This window comes from Trachinotus anak, unplaced genomic scaffold (genome assembly GCF_046630095.1).
Source record: "Trachinotus anak isolate AG129_WGS33_773 ecotype Australia unplaced genomic scaffold, CSIRO_AGI_Tana_v1 ptg000005l, whole genome shotgun sequence".
Taxonomy (NCBI): Eukaryota; Metazoa; Chordata; class Actinopteri; order Carangiformes; family Carangidae; genus Trachinotus; species Trachinotus anak.
Genome location: NW_027273856.1, coordinates 8398625 through 8415180, shown reverse-complemented (window position 1 = coordinate 8415180; position 16556 = coordinate 8398625). Strand labels below are relative to the sequence as shown.

At 41.9% G+C, this 16556-nt stretch overlaps 1 protein-coding gene across 14 annotated transcripts in view; it reads left to right on the top strand.

Moving 5' to 3' along the window:
- The first annotated feature begins 10003 nt into the window (after positions 1–10003).
- ehbp1l1a (EH domain binding protein 1-like 1a) overlaps positions 10004–16556 on the top strand; it is a 39885-nt gene continuing 33332 nt past the window's right edge. For 4 of the 14 annotated variants that reach the window (XM_071478179.1, XM_071478181.1, XM_071478180.1 and 1 more), the window contains exon 1: positions 10033–10359. In XM_071478179.1, the coding sequence (XP_071334280.1) occupies positions 10256–10359 (104 nt within the window). In that variant the 5' untranslated portion in view covers positions 10033–10255. Of the gene's footprint in view, positions 10360–16556 lie in introns of all 14 variants that reach the window. The other 10 variants (XM_071478188.1, XM_071478187.1, XM_071478186.1 and 7 more) reach the window with 6 other exon arrangements.

Here is a 16556-nt window from a genome sequence, read left to right as displayed (position 1 = left end):
CTTTGGAAACCTTTATTTAACCCCGAGTCTGAGACCCACTCTGCCTCTAAATATTTTAAGTCTCTGGTTCCAGTCTGTGGAGAACCAGCAGCCAGAACCAACGATGGTCCAGCTCCTGTCCTCACTGGTCCAAGTGAAGGTCTTCTAACCCTCAGAGAACCAGAACCTCAACTCCCCAAATCACCTGAACTTAATAACTGCGCATCAAACTTCACCTTTTCTTTTTAGCCTCTTTGTTTTGAGATTTTGGTAACTTGTCAGCATTAGAAGCAGCTGAATCAGCTGTTAGCAATTCCTGTTAGCGATGCAGTCATGGATGTTCGGACAACTGTCACTGTGGTACCGAAGAAAACTTAAAAACATGGAAATTCTGAATGAGCTGCAGCTATTGAGAGTTTTTATTAAGATCTTTTTCTAGATTCAAAACTCAAAACTTTAATGTCCCTGAGTTTGATTCACAGAATGTCCAACAAAAACACATTGTACACAACACAGCACAAGATCCACAGCTGCTGCACTGTCACAATGAATCATGGGAAATGCAGAAGGAACAATCTGTATCTATCAGTTCTCACTATGAGGAGACTGAAGCTCTGCCCTGATGGAAACATCTGGTACCAGCTGCACAAAACATCTTAAGTTTTCTACTGAAGTTTGACACTTAAGGTGTAATTTCTTCTTTCCGAGGGAGTTACTTCAGGGTGTTGCACAGAATCTCTCTAAAATGTTTCCTTAGCTAAGGAAAAAGTTGAGCAGTGAAAGAGATTTAACAGCGTTAAAATTCTACTGTTTCCATGGAGACCGTTGGTTTGTTGCTGTTGGCACCTGTGACACCTGTTGTCACTTGAACCAGCTGCCAACCTGCTATCTCATCCTCATGTTGTTTTGATGGGAACTTCACCACAGTGTTCATCAGACGGTCAGGATCATGTGACCTGACACGCCACTGATCTGTGGACGTGAAACACCTGGACTACACCTGACCAGAAAGGCCATGTGACATAAAACTGTACAGCATCATTAACTTAATTTGGTCACAAAGGTCTTTGTGCAACAGTTTAACTGACTTTAAGTGATTCCTTAAGTATAAGACTAAGATAAGGAGAAAACGGAATACTTCAGTGAACATTTAAGGGAAACCTTAAGGAGAAAAGTTAAGGATGTTTTGTGCAACCGTTTTTATTTTAAGGAAACCTTAACTCAGACTAAGGAAAATCCTGGAGCTCAACATAGAGGATGCTGAGCGTTCATGACCCTCACTCATACAGGTGCTGAAGGTCAATAAAGGTCACACCAATAATCTTACAGATGCTGCTGATGCTCCTGATGCTTTTTTTAAGACAAAAGACTGACAAACTTAAAGTAAAAAAAACAGCTGCATCTCCTTCCTGCTTTCCAGAAACAGTGTCCGTATTATTCTGGATGATCAACACAACAGCTAGTAGTTCTGTGGTTTGTTGATAATGGTGGGTTGTGACGTTTCTTTCTGTCAGACAAAGAAAAGACATTAATAGTTTGTCATTGACCTCGAACAGGCAGCAGGTTCAACACTGACCACACGGTGTCACTGTTCAACTGAGGTGCAGGTCTGCAGGAGACTGAGAGACAAACACTAAAGCTCTTTATTTTATTATAAATATGAAATATTTTCAAATTAAATAATTGCATGTAAGTGGAGAATGAAACAGCAGAACCAGCCTCAGTGTGGCTGGTGCTGATAAGAGGGGTGGGACACATCAGCTCACACTGAGCCTCACTCTGTTTGTGCAGGCTGAACCTTATCAAACTGCCTTTTCATTCAGGTTTAGTTTGAGTACACTAAGGTCACACCTGTGTTCCTCTGTTCCAGCTGCAGGAGAACATCTGTCAGTAGCACCAGAGGCTTAAAAGACTGTTCCAGCAAATGTATGGTGATTCATGATAAATAGATCAAAAGAGAAGCAGCAGAGATGTTCTGACTTTAAGTCAAACGTCACTTTCACTTCACTTCATCACTTTAGCTTCAGTGATGATGACAGTTGGCCTCCATGATTGTGACTGTGCTGTGGAGCAGTGTATCTGTGGTGAACGCTCCTTTAATGAACCTCTCACTGTTTGACTGGGAGCTCTGACACAGGCTGCTGTGTGTTCTCCTACTATGGCTGTGTTTGTCTCAGAGGACGAAGGGAGGGAGCTGCCATGAATCTGAGCCTGTGCCCAGCACTGCCAGCTCCGCCCCTCCCAGCAAAACACACACACACACACACGCTCATGTGAGGTCATCAGTCTTGTTGGAGCACCTCCTGACATGCTGAGTGTTTACACCGAGGGTGGAGATAGGTGCAGCCTATAAATATGAATCATGAAAAATCATGATTTTAACTGCAGTCATTGTGACTCTAATATATATAAATTCTTCAAGCACTAAAAACATATAACAACAACAATAATAACAATAGTAATAATTTTGAATTATTAAAATTGAGCAGTTACCATGAACTCACACCTTGTTTTTAATAGCACTGATCAGTATCAGAAGATGATCATTTGTGATATTAACATAAATTAACATCAGGCTGCTGCTACAAAGTCCTCTGGTCCCCTGGTCTCAGGGTCTCCAGCAGATTTTGGGACCTACTTGAGGGATTTGGTCTCATACAAGCCGTTGACTCACATGTGAATGTCGAATATGAAGCGTGATAATGTTCTCTGACCTCCACATGAAGGAACACGAGGTCCGCCCAGCAGAGAGCGGGCAGCGATGACAGTAACTTCCACCTGAGGGAAACACAGACTCAGATCCTGCAGGTGGAGGCTGGGTGGAGGTGGAGTGTATGACATCAGCAGCTGTAGCAGTGTGTGCGTCAGCAGAGCTCTCAGGTGAGTGGCGTGCAGGCAGGAAACAGGGAGCGGAGAGCAGACGGTTTAATCAGTATTTGGACAGAGGTGTTCACTTCCTTCATCATTTACTGAACTACACTGTATCTAATGTGTTGAAAAATGTTATTGTCGTCTGTCCCAACTAACAAAACCAAGGGTTTAAAAAAAGTTTGTGGTAAAATTCATCCATTAAAGTTAAGTGTGATAAATGACAGATTATTAAAACAGACAGTGTAAACGACACAGAGGGCTTGTTTACTGTCTTACCCAGGTGTGAATGAGACAGGCCCATCATGTGACAGGTGAAGCACAGGAGCTACGCCTGTAGTTTCCCCCTCTGTGTGCTGAGCCTGGCTGAACATGCCTGGACCCTTCTCTGTGCACGGACAGGAAGCTGATTCTTTTAATTATTAGAAGTCACAACAGAAAACCTGGATTCATCAGTTTTAATTTTGGAAAACTAAATAAAATCAAAGTGAAATCATCAAACTTATTGAAGTTTTGACAGGACAGAAATCTTCAGTTTTTATCCTCACAAAGACAGAAACGGTTGAATCTGAATTGTTTTGTTGTGTTTTCAGCTGAGTCACTGTTCAGTGCCTTCGTCCTCCTCCAGCCAGCAGCTGACAGCGCTGAGCTGTGGCTCCTGCAGAGGCACCGAGATGACGAGGATGATGATGAAGGCCATGACAGCCTTGTGATGGGCGGTCATCAGACACATGAGCCTCCTCAGACACTGTGCCAAATAGCACAGGGACAACTGTTGTCCCCTGACACAGAACGTCAAACAAAGACTCAGAGCATTCGTTCCAGGTCACATGATCAAACACACTTGCTTCGAGGGAAGTGAACTGACTCAGTAACACTTTCACCGTTAGCCTCCTGCTGCTGCTGCTGTTAGGCTCATTTTAAAGCTGCACCAATCAATATGAGCAATGGGTCACATGACTCTGGGTAATGTTAATCTGTTGTGCTGCTGTTAATTAATTAAGTTTTATTTAATAAAGATATGAATGATTAAACCATTAATATTAATCTATATACAGCGATTACACCTGGGATTAGCTCTACAGTAACCTATGTTATTTTATAATCCACGCCTTTGTGCAGCCACTGTCTTACTTTACTAGCTAATTAGCCAGCAAATGAATTAGCCTTGGGTTAGCCTTAGCCTTTGCTAACAATGTTAAAAGCAGCATACGCTTGCCACGGTTATTAAACTGACATGGACCAAAGTCTCAGCTCAACATGCTCCATCTATTTGCCCATTTTTGGATTTGCTAGTAGTGGGCGGAGTCAGGCACTGCCAAGATGGCGTGATTCAAGGTTTTTACCCAATCAAGTTACCAATTCTTGTAAATTCTCTCTAAGTTCAAGTCTTGTCTGGTATTAGTATCTAGGTCACATGACTTGGTTCAGGTTGTCTGTCACAGTGTAATCAGCCTGATCAGAAATCATCATGGCCACCAGTGATGCAGGCTACAGTGACCAGGTGGTAGGTAATTCATGAGCTAAGCTAACAAGCTAAGTATGGTTATTTCAGGCACTGATGCCTGCTAATTAGTTCTAACATAGCACTAAAATAAAAAATAATAATAATACTAGAGTTTCACTCACCTCAAAAACAGCTCAGACTTCCTCGTGTTCTATTAGTGAATCAACCAACAACAGGTCAAATTATCTGTTTGATATTTTAACACCAACACCACAGACATAGAGGTCACGTTCACTGACTCTAATTACCTGAGGTGGTGCTGAACAGACAGCTAGCGGCTAGCTAACTGTGACAACACCCACCTGTCACTCAAAGCAGCTACATCCTCAATTCTCCATCACTTTACTCCTTAATAAAATGTAAACAGGTGAGTTCTATAAAATTCAGCCGTACAGGTGTCATGAAGGAGGAAATGATCTCTAGAGACCAGAACAGTTTTTGTACCAGGCTGTAAACATGTTTATTTCTGCTGTAAAGTTGGACAGTTTAACATGGGAGACTATGGGGACTGACTCACTGCTGGAGCCAGACTCTAGTGGTCATTAGAGGAACTGCAGCTTTTAGCTCCTCACTGTTGATGTCTCATGTTTCAACTAGTTGCTGCTTGGTTGTAACTGGCTGAATCAGTTGCCCTGAATGTCCTTTTATTGTCCCATCAAAACACGTTTAACCACCTGAAGCTTCAATTAAATTTTTCCAGCCACAGTGTCATATTTACAATATTTTTATACTGAAAATCATGAAACCTATATAACAGTGTGTCCTTTGATGACGTATCATTCCATAGTATATCATGGTATGTGGAGTAAACTTAAAGGTCATTTATGTGACTTTACTGTAGACTGTTGCATCATGGTTGCAGGGACGCCATGATGTCCTGTGACCTTAATATTGTGACATATGCTCCTGCAGCCTGTCGCCCTCTCTGTGTGTGACAGACAGCTCACAGGTGCTTGGCTTAGCCAGGCTATATTTACAAAGGTCATAGATGGAAGTGTGGGGCATGATACCAGCAGGGATCTGATTACTCCCCCAGTGGTAAATATCAAGTGCATGTTCCTCCATAGCTACAATGAGTGATTGTCTCATGTTGAATGTTTTCTCCCAGGACATACAGACAGGTGACAAATCAAAGGGCCTGAAAAGTGGGTGGCGAGACGTCACTGGATGGTGTGATGTGCATGAGAATGATGTGAATCATACGCACCAACCTTTAGGTGTTACTAAAAGTATATTACTTATATATGTATATTATTACTTTTCCTTCTTTGTGTTGGAAACTTAATTCGTGACAGAAACGAAAGTATTTTGTCTCATCTGTTAGCAACAGCAGTAAAAATGCAGCTCTCAGGTCTTAGGAGAGCAGTTGGCCCACACGACACTTCCTCCTGGAGCTGACTGAGATTTAATGACCACGGTTTCCCATGGCTGAGGTTTGGTGCCACTTCTCAGTATCATAATGTTCATAAATGTAACGAGGAAGTAGAACATGAAGAGGTCAATATCGGCCTTATATACTGGTCAAAGTGTAGACCCATTGTACACTGCAATGCCCTGGGCTCTAAAACAGGATGCACGCCAACCAATGGGTGACCTCGGCCTGCAGGCAGGAAGTGGATTGTTTAAGAATGACTTTACCTTGTAGTTACCACCATGACACCCTCCACCCCACCCCCACCTCTGACCTAACCTCCTGTTTTAAGAGCTGGACCACAGGCATCAGGAAATGCATCTCCCAGAATAGTTTCTCAGATAAACATCACATCACCACGACAGAGCTTTGGCAAAACACCAACTTTAAAAAACTGCAGTTCCCAGATGTGCAGACTCCCCCCTGCTCTTCCTCGATTCTTGCTTTATTTTAACCCACCCAGATGCAGCTGTTTCCCAGTGTGCCAGCAAAGTAAACTGCTGGGAGACAGAGAGGATGGGGGGGACGCTGACGGGGGGGGGGGGGGGGGGGTCAGTCCATCAAAGGAAACACCAGGGAATGGCCTGAGAGCCACGAGGGTCCGACGAAGCTCAGTATTTGGCCTCATGGTATTTTATTTATTTGTGCTACCTTCTGGACATATTATTGATCTTTTAAATGGAAGGAATTATTATATTTGTCCATTGTGCGCAATTTACATTTCAAGCCAATGCTCAGTGACAATAAAAGAAGAAGGGGAGGTGGTTGGAAAGTGAGGATGAGGAGGTCAGGGTGGTGTAATGCAGGGCACCAGAGACCTGCAGTTAATGTTAACCTTTTATTAACTGTATCTGGGCTGCTTCTCTAACCTTCACCAATGCTTTCAGTTGCCTAATCCTTACCCTCAGTCTATCTGCCAAAACTATGATCTTTCTGTAACCTGACACAGACCATAGCTGTCATGCACAGATACTGCAGAAAGGAAGAAATTAAAAAATGTCGGTATTGGTTTGAAAACATGTCATAGAAGATAACTTGAGAGTTTGCTGATTTGTCCCATAAGGACATTGTTTTCATTGTTAAGCAGACAACACCCAGTTGTCTTGTTTAATCCTAAAAGTCTTAAAACTCTTGCTGCCATTAAAGACTGGACCACTGCAGCTTCCATACAACTCAATTCCGATACAAATAAAGTTTTGGTCATTTGTACAGTGTTACCTCACATCTTGGACCACTGACAGCTAACCTGCAATGTTCAGTTTGAAATCATGGAGTTGTCTTTCATCCAAACCTCAACTTCAGTCAGAACATTAAGATTCTTGTTCAGGCATCAGTAATAAGACCAAACTCAGACCAGCTCTGAGTCACAACAGCGACCGGGACTGATCCACCAAAACCCATCACCACGACAATCTTTTATATCCATCCTGATGTGCTGCCTTCACATTCCTCTTACTGTTACTTTGATGACGCTCACAGCCCTCCATGCTTTGACTTTTACTCTTTAAGCTCCAACACTGTGGAACAAACTTTCCCTCAGTATCACAGCAGCTTTTAAAAAAACACTCACCTGTATAAGGCTGACATGTTTATAACTTATTACTCCACTGATTTAATGTTGTCCTCAAGGGGGTTTCTTTTAATTTGACCAGTCTCTAAAATTCTTGCCAAATTTCAAGGTGAAAGTTGATAAAGTTGGTTTTGAGAAACAGTGTAGAAATAAAGTTTACTTAGTTACTAACAGTCCTCTTATTTTGTTCTCTCAGATTCTATGAAGAAATGTCTCCGTTGTCAAGAAAACAATATTTCTGTGTTGAGTTTATTTTTAAAAAATATCATTATTTATCCATATATTGTTACCAGCACCAGACAAGGAGTGTTGTGTCGCCTGACGTTCATGTAGCGTAACTGTATGCTACGCTGTGGAAAAGAATGATCATTGTGTTCTCTGATCATATCTGCATGTGTAGTGAGAAAAGAAAGACAGCTGCCTAATGCAACTCCTAAACAAAAGTCTTATTTCTGAGGTGCACGACTGCTAAGACTGATGTAAACACTCCTCCCTGCGATGTATTGAATGTTTGGAACCAGATAAGATCACATTCAGAGGCTGACCCAGTTCTCAGGACAGGTTAGGAGAAAACTGTGGTCAGCGCTGAGATGAACTTTAAAGATCCAGATCCAAGAATTTACTGCATCATCAAACTAGATAACTGCCTTTATTCTTAGAGTCGGGAAGGACAGACCGAACGTTGCTAACTTTGTAAGCTCACAAAATGTGATGTGAATTTTACCACATGACCTGTATAACCTGTATTCTCCACATTCACCTCAGTTTGCTCATGTAATAAAATGCTGGATGTATCATATTTCCTTCAGGTATGTAGATGTGTAATTAAATATGTTTAAAACGACACCAATCAGACGTTGTAATGTGAGAGCAGTGATGCACATAAACACTTATCAGCTGACTCTGTAGCTCTGTTGGGCTTCAGCCTCGCTCGGTCACTGATTTGGTTTTACAGTCTGCACCTTGTAACTTTGTTGAGTTTAGTGCCACCACTTTCAGACACTCTGATGACGCCACTGCTCACAACCTGGAACAGCAGACACACACAGTTAGAGAGCAGCTGGTGAACATGGTGCAGCATTTAGCAGCTAAAGACTCAGACATTTCCCTCAGGAGCTGGTGTCACTTCACTGTAACTCGGAAACTTTGGCATCATGATCTGATAATCATGTAGAATTTCATTTTTTCTTACAGCAGATGAAGACAGGGTCCAGTCTGAGGATGTGTTACTTATGGGCTCCATTTAAGAATAAATGAATCAGATGAAAGCCTAATTTTGCAGTTCTACAAATATACTTTATTTATTCTGAAAACATAATAATGATTCTGTATGAAATTTATGGGTCTTTAAATGAACTTTTATCATTCAGAGTGTGAACAGGATGTTTATTTGTGTGTGTGTGTGTGTGTGTTCTTGGAGGCAACATTATATTCCCAGCTGCTCTATGTGTCAGTGAGAGATTATAAATAGACTCGGAGCAAAGCTGGAAAAGTCCCTCCAGCTGAGGGGGACTCGTGACAGGGGGACCTTTCCCCGACAGGCTCACAGGTAATTTCTGTTTTGGACTCAGTCCTTGATAATTTCCCTCAACATCAGCTTCACAGGAACTTAGTGTAGACAGTAATCACTGCTTGGCTGCGTGGGCCTGACGAGTCACCCACAGCAGTCTGATTCAGACAGGGAGGAAGTGTCATGTAATATTATGTCTGTTTACCTACTGCTGAAGTGACTGTGATATTCACCCAGAGACATACAGCAGACTGAGGCCTCCAGCCAAACAACCTTTAGCTATCAGTAGATTTATGCTTCGGTGACTTTGGCTAAAGCTTCACATATCAACAGCATCCTGGTTTTATTATTAGATTATCCTGTGGAATCATTATAGCTCTGACTTGTGAAGCAAATGGCCCAGTAACCATTTGAGTTTCATCAAGCTCACCACAATAAACTCTGGTGAAACAGGAAGTATTAAACTTCAAGTGAAAAAGTCTTTCCATTATTATTTTAGTTATCAAGTGCAACAATGAATTCAGTTACCTTCAATTATCAAACCCTTCGATATGTGCTTTTATTTATTTATTCATTTTTTAACTCTTTATTAACCAGAACATGATTAGAAGCAGTGGGGTCACTGACTTTCTTCAGGGCAGGGGCTAATGTTTGTTTGTCATGTTTACAGTTCATTTATGCCATAATGTTAAATATTGACAATTTATTTTTAATTTTGCAGATTGAAATATACATACTTAAGCTAATAGAAGTACATATTTTTATATCGTAAATGATGCTTTAATTCCTTTAGTTTTGTATATGTTATCAGATGATGCACGTTATATTGTTGATGTTTCATAAATAGTAGTGTCTTGTAATGTCTCTAATGTAGGAAATAACAAATTAACAAATCATATTTTTCAGTTTGTAACTTACAGTATTTTAGAGACTGTTTCCAGTATTGTTAGACATAAAATTTAACACTTGAGTACTTTAAGGCTGGATAATAATAATCAGCCTTTATTTCTCAGAACTGTATTTGTGGCAGTGTGGAGAACACCTTGGATTTTACACTATTGTGTGCTGTTACATAAACCCGGCCTGTTCAAATGCCTCTGGTCCTCAGAGCCTCAGCTTCTTTAACTCAAGGCTTTTATTTTGAAGGTTGCAGTCATATGTATTCCGGTGTATTCCCGGTAGCTTGACGCTCAGCTCTGACTTGAGGCGTGTGTTTGTTTGGCAGCCTGTCTGAGGACTGGCCGCCGGTGAGGACCGGGTCACACGCTGCCGCAGAGGCGCTGTCAGCGGAGCAGGTGGAGGTTCTCCGGTGAAGTCCCAGCAGAGGGACACGGCAGCGGCGACACGCGTTTCCTCCGCGTTAATGTCGGTTGATCGCGGCTCAGAGAGAATTACTCGACAGGTCCGACCATGACTTCGGTGTGGAAGCGGCTCCAGCGGGTCGGAAAGAAGGCGTCCAAGTTCCAGTTTGCTGCCTCCTTTCAGGAACTGATGGTGGAGTGCACCAATAAATGGTAAGGGACAGGGAACTCTCCGATGCGTCTGACACGGCGGACAGGGGCTGCGTTTCTGTGGGCGATGTGTCAGAGCGTGTTCTCTGCGTGTCAGAGGGGCTCACAGGGGCATCGGCTCGAAGAGAAAGTGATGCCAAACTCCATTCAGAAATATTAACATTTTTCTTTTGGCAAACTTCTGTACGCCACAGAACAAAATGGCAGACATTCAGAAACACGACAGGATGTTGCTGTTTTTAAAATGCACATCTTAAGTTCAGTATGTAGCCTGGCGGGTTTCATCAAAACCTGCTGACGCTCCGTGGTAAAGAAGCATATTTTTCTGCAGAGAGAAAGAGAGAGAGAGAGAGAGAGAGAGAGAGAGAGAGAGGGAGCACGCCCCATTACTTCCGCGTTTTTGTTTTTGTTTTGTTTTTTTATGTTGAGCAGATGTACTTGTTACCATGAGCTATAGCATCCTGTTTACAAGGGGTCATGTCAGGAAAAGTAACCAGGTTGTGGGGATGAGTGATAATCTCTGGAAGGACAGTTAGTGCCAGGTGCTGAAAGGATGTAGTCATCCGCACCATCAGCACCACCAGGGCTGGAGCCAGGATTTTACAACAATGAAGTCATAAATTCAAATCCCCGCTGTGGGCCACCCCCCAATGGGCCACCCTGACTGTCAAAAGAAAATATCTGAGGAATAGAAATATGGCCCTGATATGGAGTATTATCTGCACTCAGTTTTTGCAGGTTTACTTATATTGACTTATTTACTTTAGTGATGCAAAAATAAAAACAAACCAAAAGCCTTAATTGCAATTAAACAAATAAGGTAGAAGGTGTTGACCAAGATGAAATCTGAGGTATCTGGGCTCAGTTTCTCAAATGTGAGGACACGCTGCTCTTCTGTGTTATAAATTTGAAGATGCCAGCCATGGTCAGATCAACCTGTTAGCTAACATTCATAGTTGACGTTACTTGAGGGAATTTTGTCCAACTGGACCTCTTTGAATTTTAATCGAATACCCCTGCAATAAACAATATTATTGTCATATCACTGTCAAGACCATTTGATTCCACTGATGCAATAGTAATATAATGGGATAATAATGAAAGTTCAGCCTTTCAAAGAGCAATGGACTTTTAATTCTTAAGAATATTTACATTACATCACATATATACAATATGTACATTGGAATGGGAATGTGACAAAAATATTAAAATATTCTGAATAAATAAAAGCTAAATAATAATAAGCAGTTGCAGTTTAGAGGGAGAGTGTATCCAGGCTTGGGCCGATATTCGATAATAAAGAATATCACAGTATTTCCTGCCATATGCAATATTACTTTATAATATGGGTGGGGTTTTTTTTGCAGTTTTGCAGTTTGCTGCTGCTGAGTCTGACCCTCATTTCACTGCTTTGCTCACTGTACATTGTTCCTTTGCATGTGACAAATAGAACTTTGAACTGCTGCTCAGTGGGAGCATGGCTTATATCTGATACATAAAATACAATAATGGAATTATATATTACAAAAAACACCCAAAACATAAAATACGATAATTTAATTATGTGTTATAAAAAACACCTGAAACATAAAAAACAATAATATAATTGAATATTATAAAAAATATATTTGGGCTGGACTGTATGAAGATATTAAATTTGGGACGTTGCCCAGACTAATTGTAATGCAGATTATTTTCTTAAGCTACAATTTACAGATGCCCCCTAAATGTATCACATGCAGACTTTTAGTCAATACTTGAATTAAAAACGGATTAATTTACTGATTCTCCTGAAAATGCCTCACGTGCAGGGTTGTGGTAAATGCACAGAGAAGCCTTTAGTCCCCCGTTACTGCAGTGTGCAACTGCAACAGGGGTGTGACCAAAAATTAGTTTGTGTGAAAGGAGTGAAATCAATTGTTGTAATGTAAGATTAACCCAAGTGATTTGAGGCCTGCCCGCAGTTGAACAACGACAGAGAGAGGAGACGAGAGGACAGAAAGCTCGACCAGAAGTGAGACCAAAACGTGTCTCAACATCATTGTGACATTCTTGTGTAAACAAACAGGAATGCAAACACAATGGGCAATTTCGAGGTTGACAAAAATGATGGTGGTCATGTGCATATATTGTACAATAAGGCGGTAATTATCATCACAGGCCTCGAGACAACTTCTGGTACCTGAATGGTTTGATACTTGGTAGTATTGTCACATTTTGGTTGTTGCCAGAAGAAGAATAAAGTTTTCTTTCAGAGTTCAGGGGAAAACTTGATTGTGATGTGATTTTCAGGATACATACAGTTAGATGAAACCTCTGGGTACTGGTAGGTTTTTAACCTTATATGTAGGTCATGATCTAGGTCAGAATCCTCCGGCCTCACTGTGTCATGGACCTGTGTCGCTCTGTTAGTGTTTGAGCTAATCGTCTAATAGCTTGGCGCGGCAGGAGTTCCTTTAATTCCATTATCATTACTCACAGTGCAGTCAGCATGTGTTTCCAATCTTCCAGCCCTGGCTTGTTTAGTGGCTCACCTTCCTGTCACTCTGTTTATGCAATTTCCAAGACGTATCATACACACCGACCAGTATCAACACGTTTCTGTTCCTGGTCCCTCCATGTGTGTTTAACCACCCAGTGTAAGAAGTGATACACTCTGCCTGTTCTGTACTACAGCTGGGATCCCTGAGAATGGAGTGTGAATGCAAGCTAGACAGCACAAACTCTGAGGTGTTTTTGGTGGTTTCTTAAGGTGGTTTTGAGCATTTCTTTCTTTCTTAGAGGTTACTAAGATACTTTTTTATGGGCTTCTTGCCAATTTCCACCAGGAGAAGAAAAGAACTAATGAAATATTAGCAATGACAGTGTCGAGTCAAAATTATCACTCATAACATCAAGACAAAAAATATCCAAAAGTAGTCGAAGTAAATTCCGTCAAGGTATCATCACATAAATTCTTTATTCAGTCCTCCTTTATACCTTGGTTTGCTACAAGAGGATGGTGAACCAGCGCAGGACCCCTGCTTCCAGTTTTCACTGTGGACAAAAGGTCTGGGTATCTACCCAGGAATCCTCAAACCGGCTCCACGTTACTTTGGCCTGTTTGCCATCTCAAATGTTATCAGTCCATCTGAAGTTTACCTTCCCATGAACATGAGGACTCATCCCGCCTTCCAAGTCTCCAGAGTTAAAAGAGAGTTCGCTCATTCCTGCCATCAGACCCCCTCAGTCCACCTGACTCATTCATGAGGACTCTGTCTACACTGTCAGACACCTTCACTGGGTATGTTGTCATGGGTGGGGCCTGCAGTGCCTGGTGGATTGGGAAGGCTCTGGTCCTGAGGATCAGTCTTGGGTTCCGGTTCCATTGTAGTCACCCTCACCAGCTTCACTTGAAGGAAGTTAATGCCACATCAGCCAGTCAAGGACGACCATCACTGCAGCCCCACTGATCTGGACTTTAGGACAGACTGTCGAGACGAAGCCTGTCCACAGGGACAGTTTGTAAAAAAAACAAGCTAAAGGAGTCTGAGACTGAGAGTCTAGTCTAATAAAACCAGAACTGAACTGTTTGGCCTCAGTTCTAAGCGTCAGGTCTGGAGAGACCAGGCACCGCTCATCACCTGAACAACACCATCCCAACAGTGAAGCAACCTACATTTTGATTTATTACTTTATTGTCTCATTATTGTGACCCTGATTGTTACATTGTGATCAGTGTTTTGGTTTTAGGAGGAGCTGTGTGCAGTGAGGAGGTGTTACACTAGAAAAGAAGGAGTTAATATCAGAAGTGAGAAGCTGCAGATGGAATATTAAAAAAACAAAACAAGGATAATGCTGCACATTTTCAGACGGTCCCTTCAGGATGATGTTCATAATGTTGCACTGGATTGTTCACGTGAAAAGTACCACAAATAGTTGTGTAACAAATGAAAAAAGAGAAGTTTAAAACCAGTGTACTTTCCCACCTTCACACAATCTGGTGTTGGAAAACTGTGGGGTGTTTGTGACTGTCTCTGACAGTCCTGATGAAGTACACCGAACCCTTAACTATTTATTTGTGGACATCCTGGAGTCCTACAGACCTAAAAGAAGTATGGGTTTGTCTGGGGTTTAAAATTTAGCAAGAAATAACACTCATTGGTTACCTGTGGGTGACATAGTCAACAATACACTTGTGTATTCAACAGTCTATGACAAGAATGTGTAAAATGTGGATCAGCTGGACGGGCGGTCTCCCTGAACTGATGAGTAAAAACCACCTCCGTTCAGACTACAGCAGAATCAGAGTCGTCTGGGAAAGCTCCCTGAAACACCTGCTACTTCAGACTGATGAAAACAACAGTTCAGTTATTTACAGGGACCAGGTCTGATGAGTGTGATATTCTCTGTTCCCTGTAAACTACTAATCTACAGACCGCAGGAGCTAAAAACACTATAGTACACTTGTAGGTCAGCCTGTTGCAACAACACTGAAACGTGTGTGATAAATAGTGCAGCAGGTGGAGGATTGCTATTAAGCCTCTGAAGTTCAGCGTGGCAGGCGTCTATTTCTGTTCTGTCTTCAGCTCTCTCACTCTCACTCCTCTCTCACCAGTCCAGGTCCAGGCCCAGACTCAGTTTGACCTGTAGGCCAATCTGACAGCAATATATTCAATATGTTTTGGATTGAACCTGCTATATTAAGAAGTGTGTGGTAAAGGATATTTGTGGTTTATTTTGGCTTTTTTGGCTTTTATTTTTGTAGATTATTTCTATCAGACTTTAAGTAAACAGTGTCTGTGCCAGTTTATTTGGACGCCAAACTGAAAGAAAACATCCTAAAAACCTAAAATCACTTATTGCACAGAAGGTTAAGGTTGAAGCAGGAAGTTAGTCTGTAGACTGTGACGGATTTTGACAACATCATTGGGTCATCGGGTAAAGGCCTGAGTGTGACTGACACTAAGGTATTTATAGCCAAGCTTTGAGACTGGGTGAAAAGTTGGTGCCATCAGTCAAGTTTCCATCCAAACGTAGGAACAAATTTTCACGTGGCATTCAGAGGACATCTGTAAATTGTAGGCCCTGGTCAGACTAAGTTCAGGTTTGAATGCACCCAGGATGCATTGAGGACTCATTTGAGATCCGATCACTCAGACCACTTTCACAGATGACCTGGACCACATGTCCACATTCTTTCAGCAGTATGAACGTAAATGTGTCCTGACCACAATGAAGGACCGCCTCCTCCACTGACGTCCTCTGAAGAACCGCCTCTTCTACTGACGTCCTCTGACACAGTCTGATTAGTCCCAACACAGTTTATAATGACCTAAAAATATTTCTAATGGATAAAACTTCGTTTCACTGTAGAGCTGTGAGCAGAGCATTGATTCGCTCAACCCCTCTGTACCACTCTCTCTCTCTCACACACACACATACACACACACACACAGAAGCTCACTGATAACAGCCCCGTCTTTCTGATTGGCTAAACAAAACACCACATACCTGTTGATTTGCATAAGAGTTGTCATTGACCTTTGATAAAGGTACTTTTACCAACCAATCACAGATACTGTTTTATGTGGTCAAGGTTTAAATACTAATAGTGATGACCTCATCATACAGTGTCTGTCTGCAAATCATACGTGATAGCTTCAGGTGTAGTGCAGAAGACTGGGAAACAGCAGTGTTATTTAGTTCACTGTAAACAGTGTAACAATGTATACAATGCTAGTGTAACAGTGTAACTGTGTAACAGTGTGCGCACAACAAGCTGCTGTAAAGTCAAGTCTGAGTAAGATCTCTGCATTCAGAGTGATGGGTGGGTTCTCCCACTAGAGAACAGGAACACTACTCATGAAATATGGTGTATAATATAGTCTCTCTCTCACACACACACACACACACACACACACACACACACACACACACACACACACACACAGGCACATATCCGAGCAGATGTTTATCCTCACGAGTCATACTTCCTATCACTGTCACAAGGTTTTCATTTACTCGTGGCGGAGCCCCTCCCCTCAGTGTTTTGACAGCTCACAGATGGACTTGTGTGTCCGCTGTCTGCTCTATCGATTGTTTTTGACTAACCATCATCTCCTGGGCCCGTGCTCGTCCTCAGACCCTGTCGTTAGACTGAAATGAAATTAGATGATAATTTACTTATTGCTGTGGTGCCAACGGGTTGGTGCAGCCAT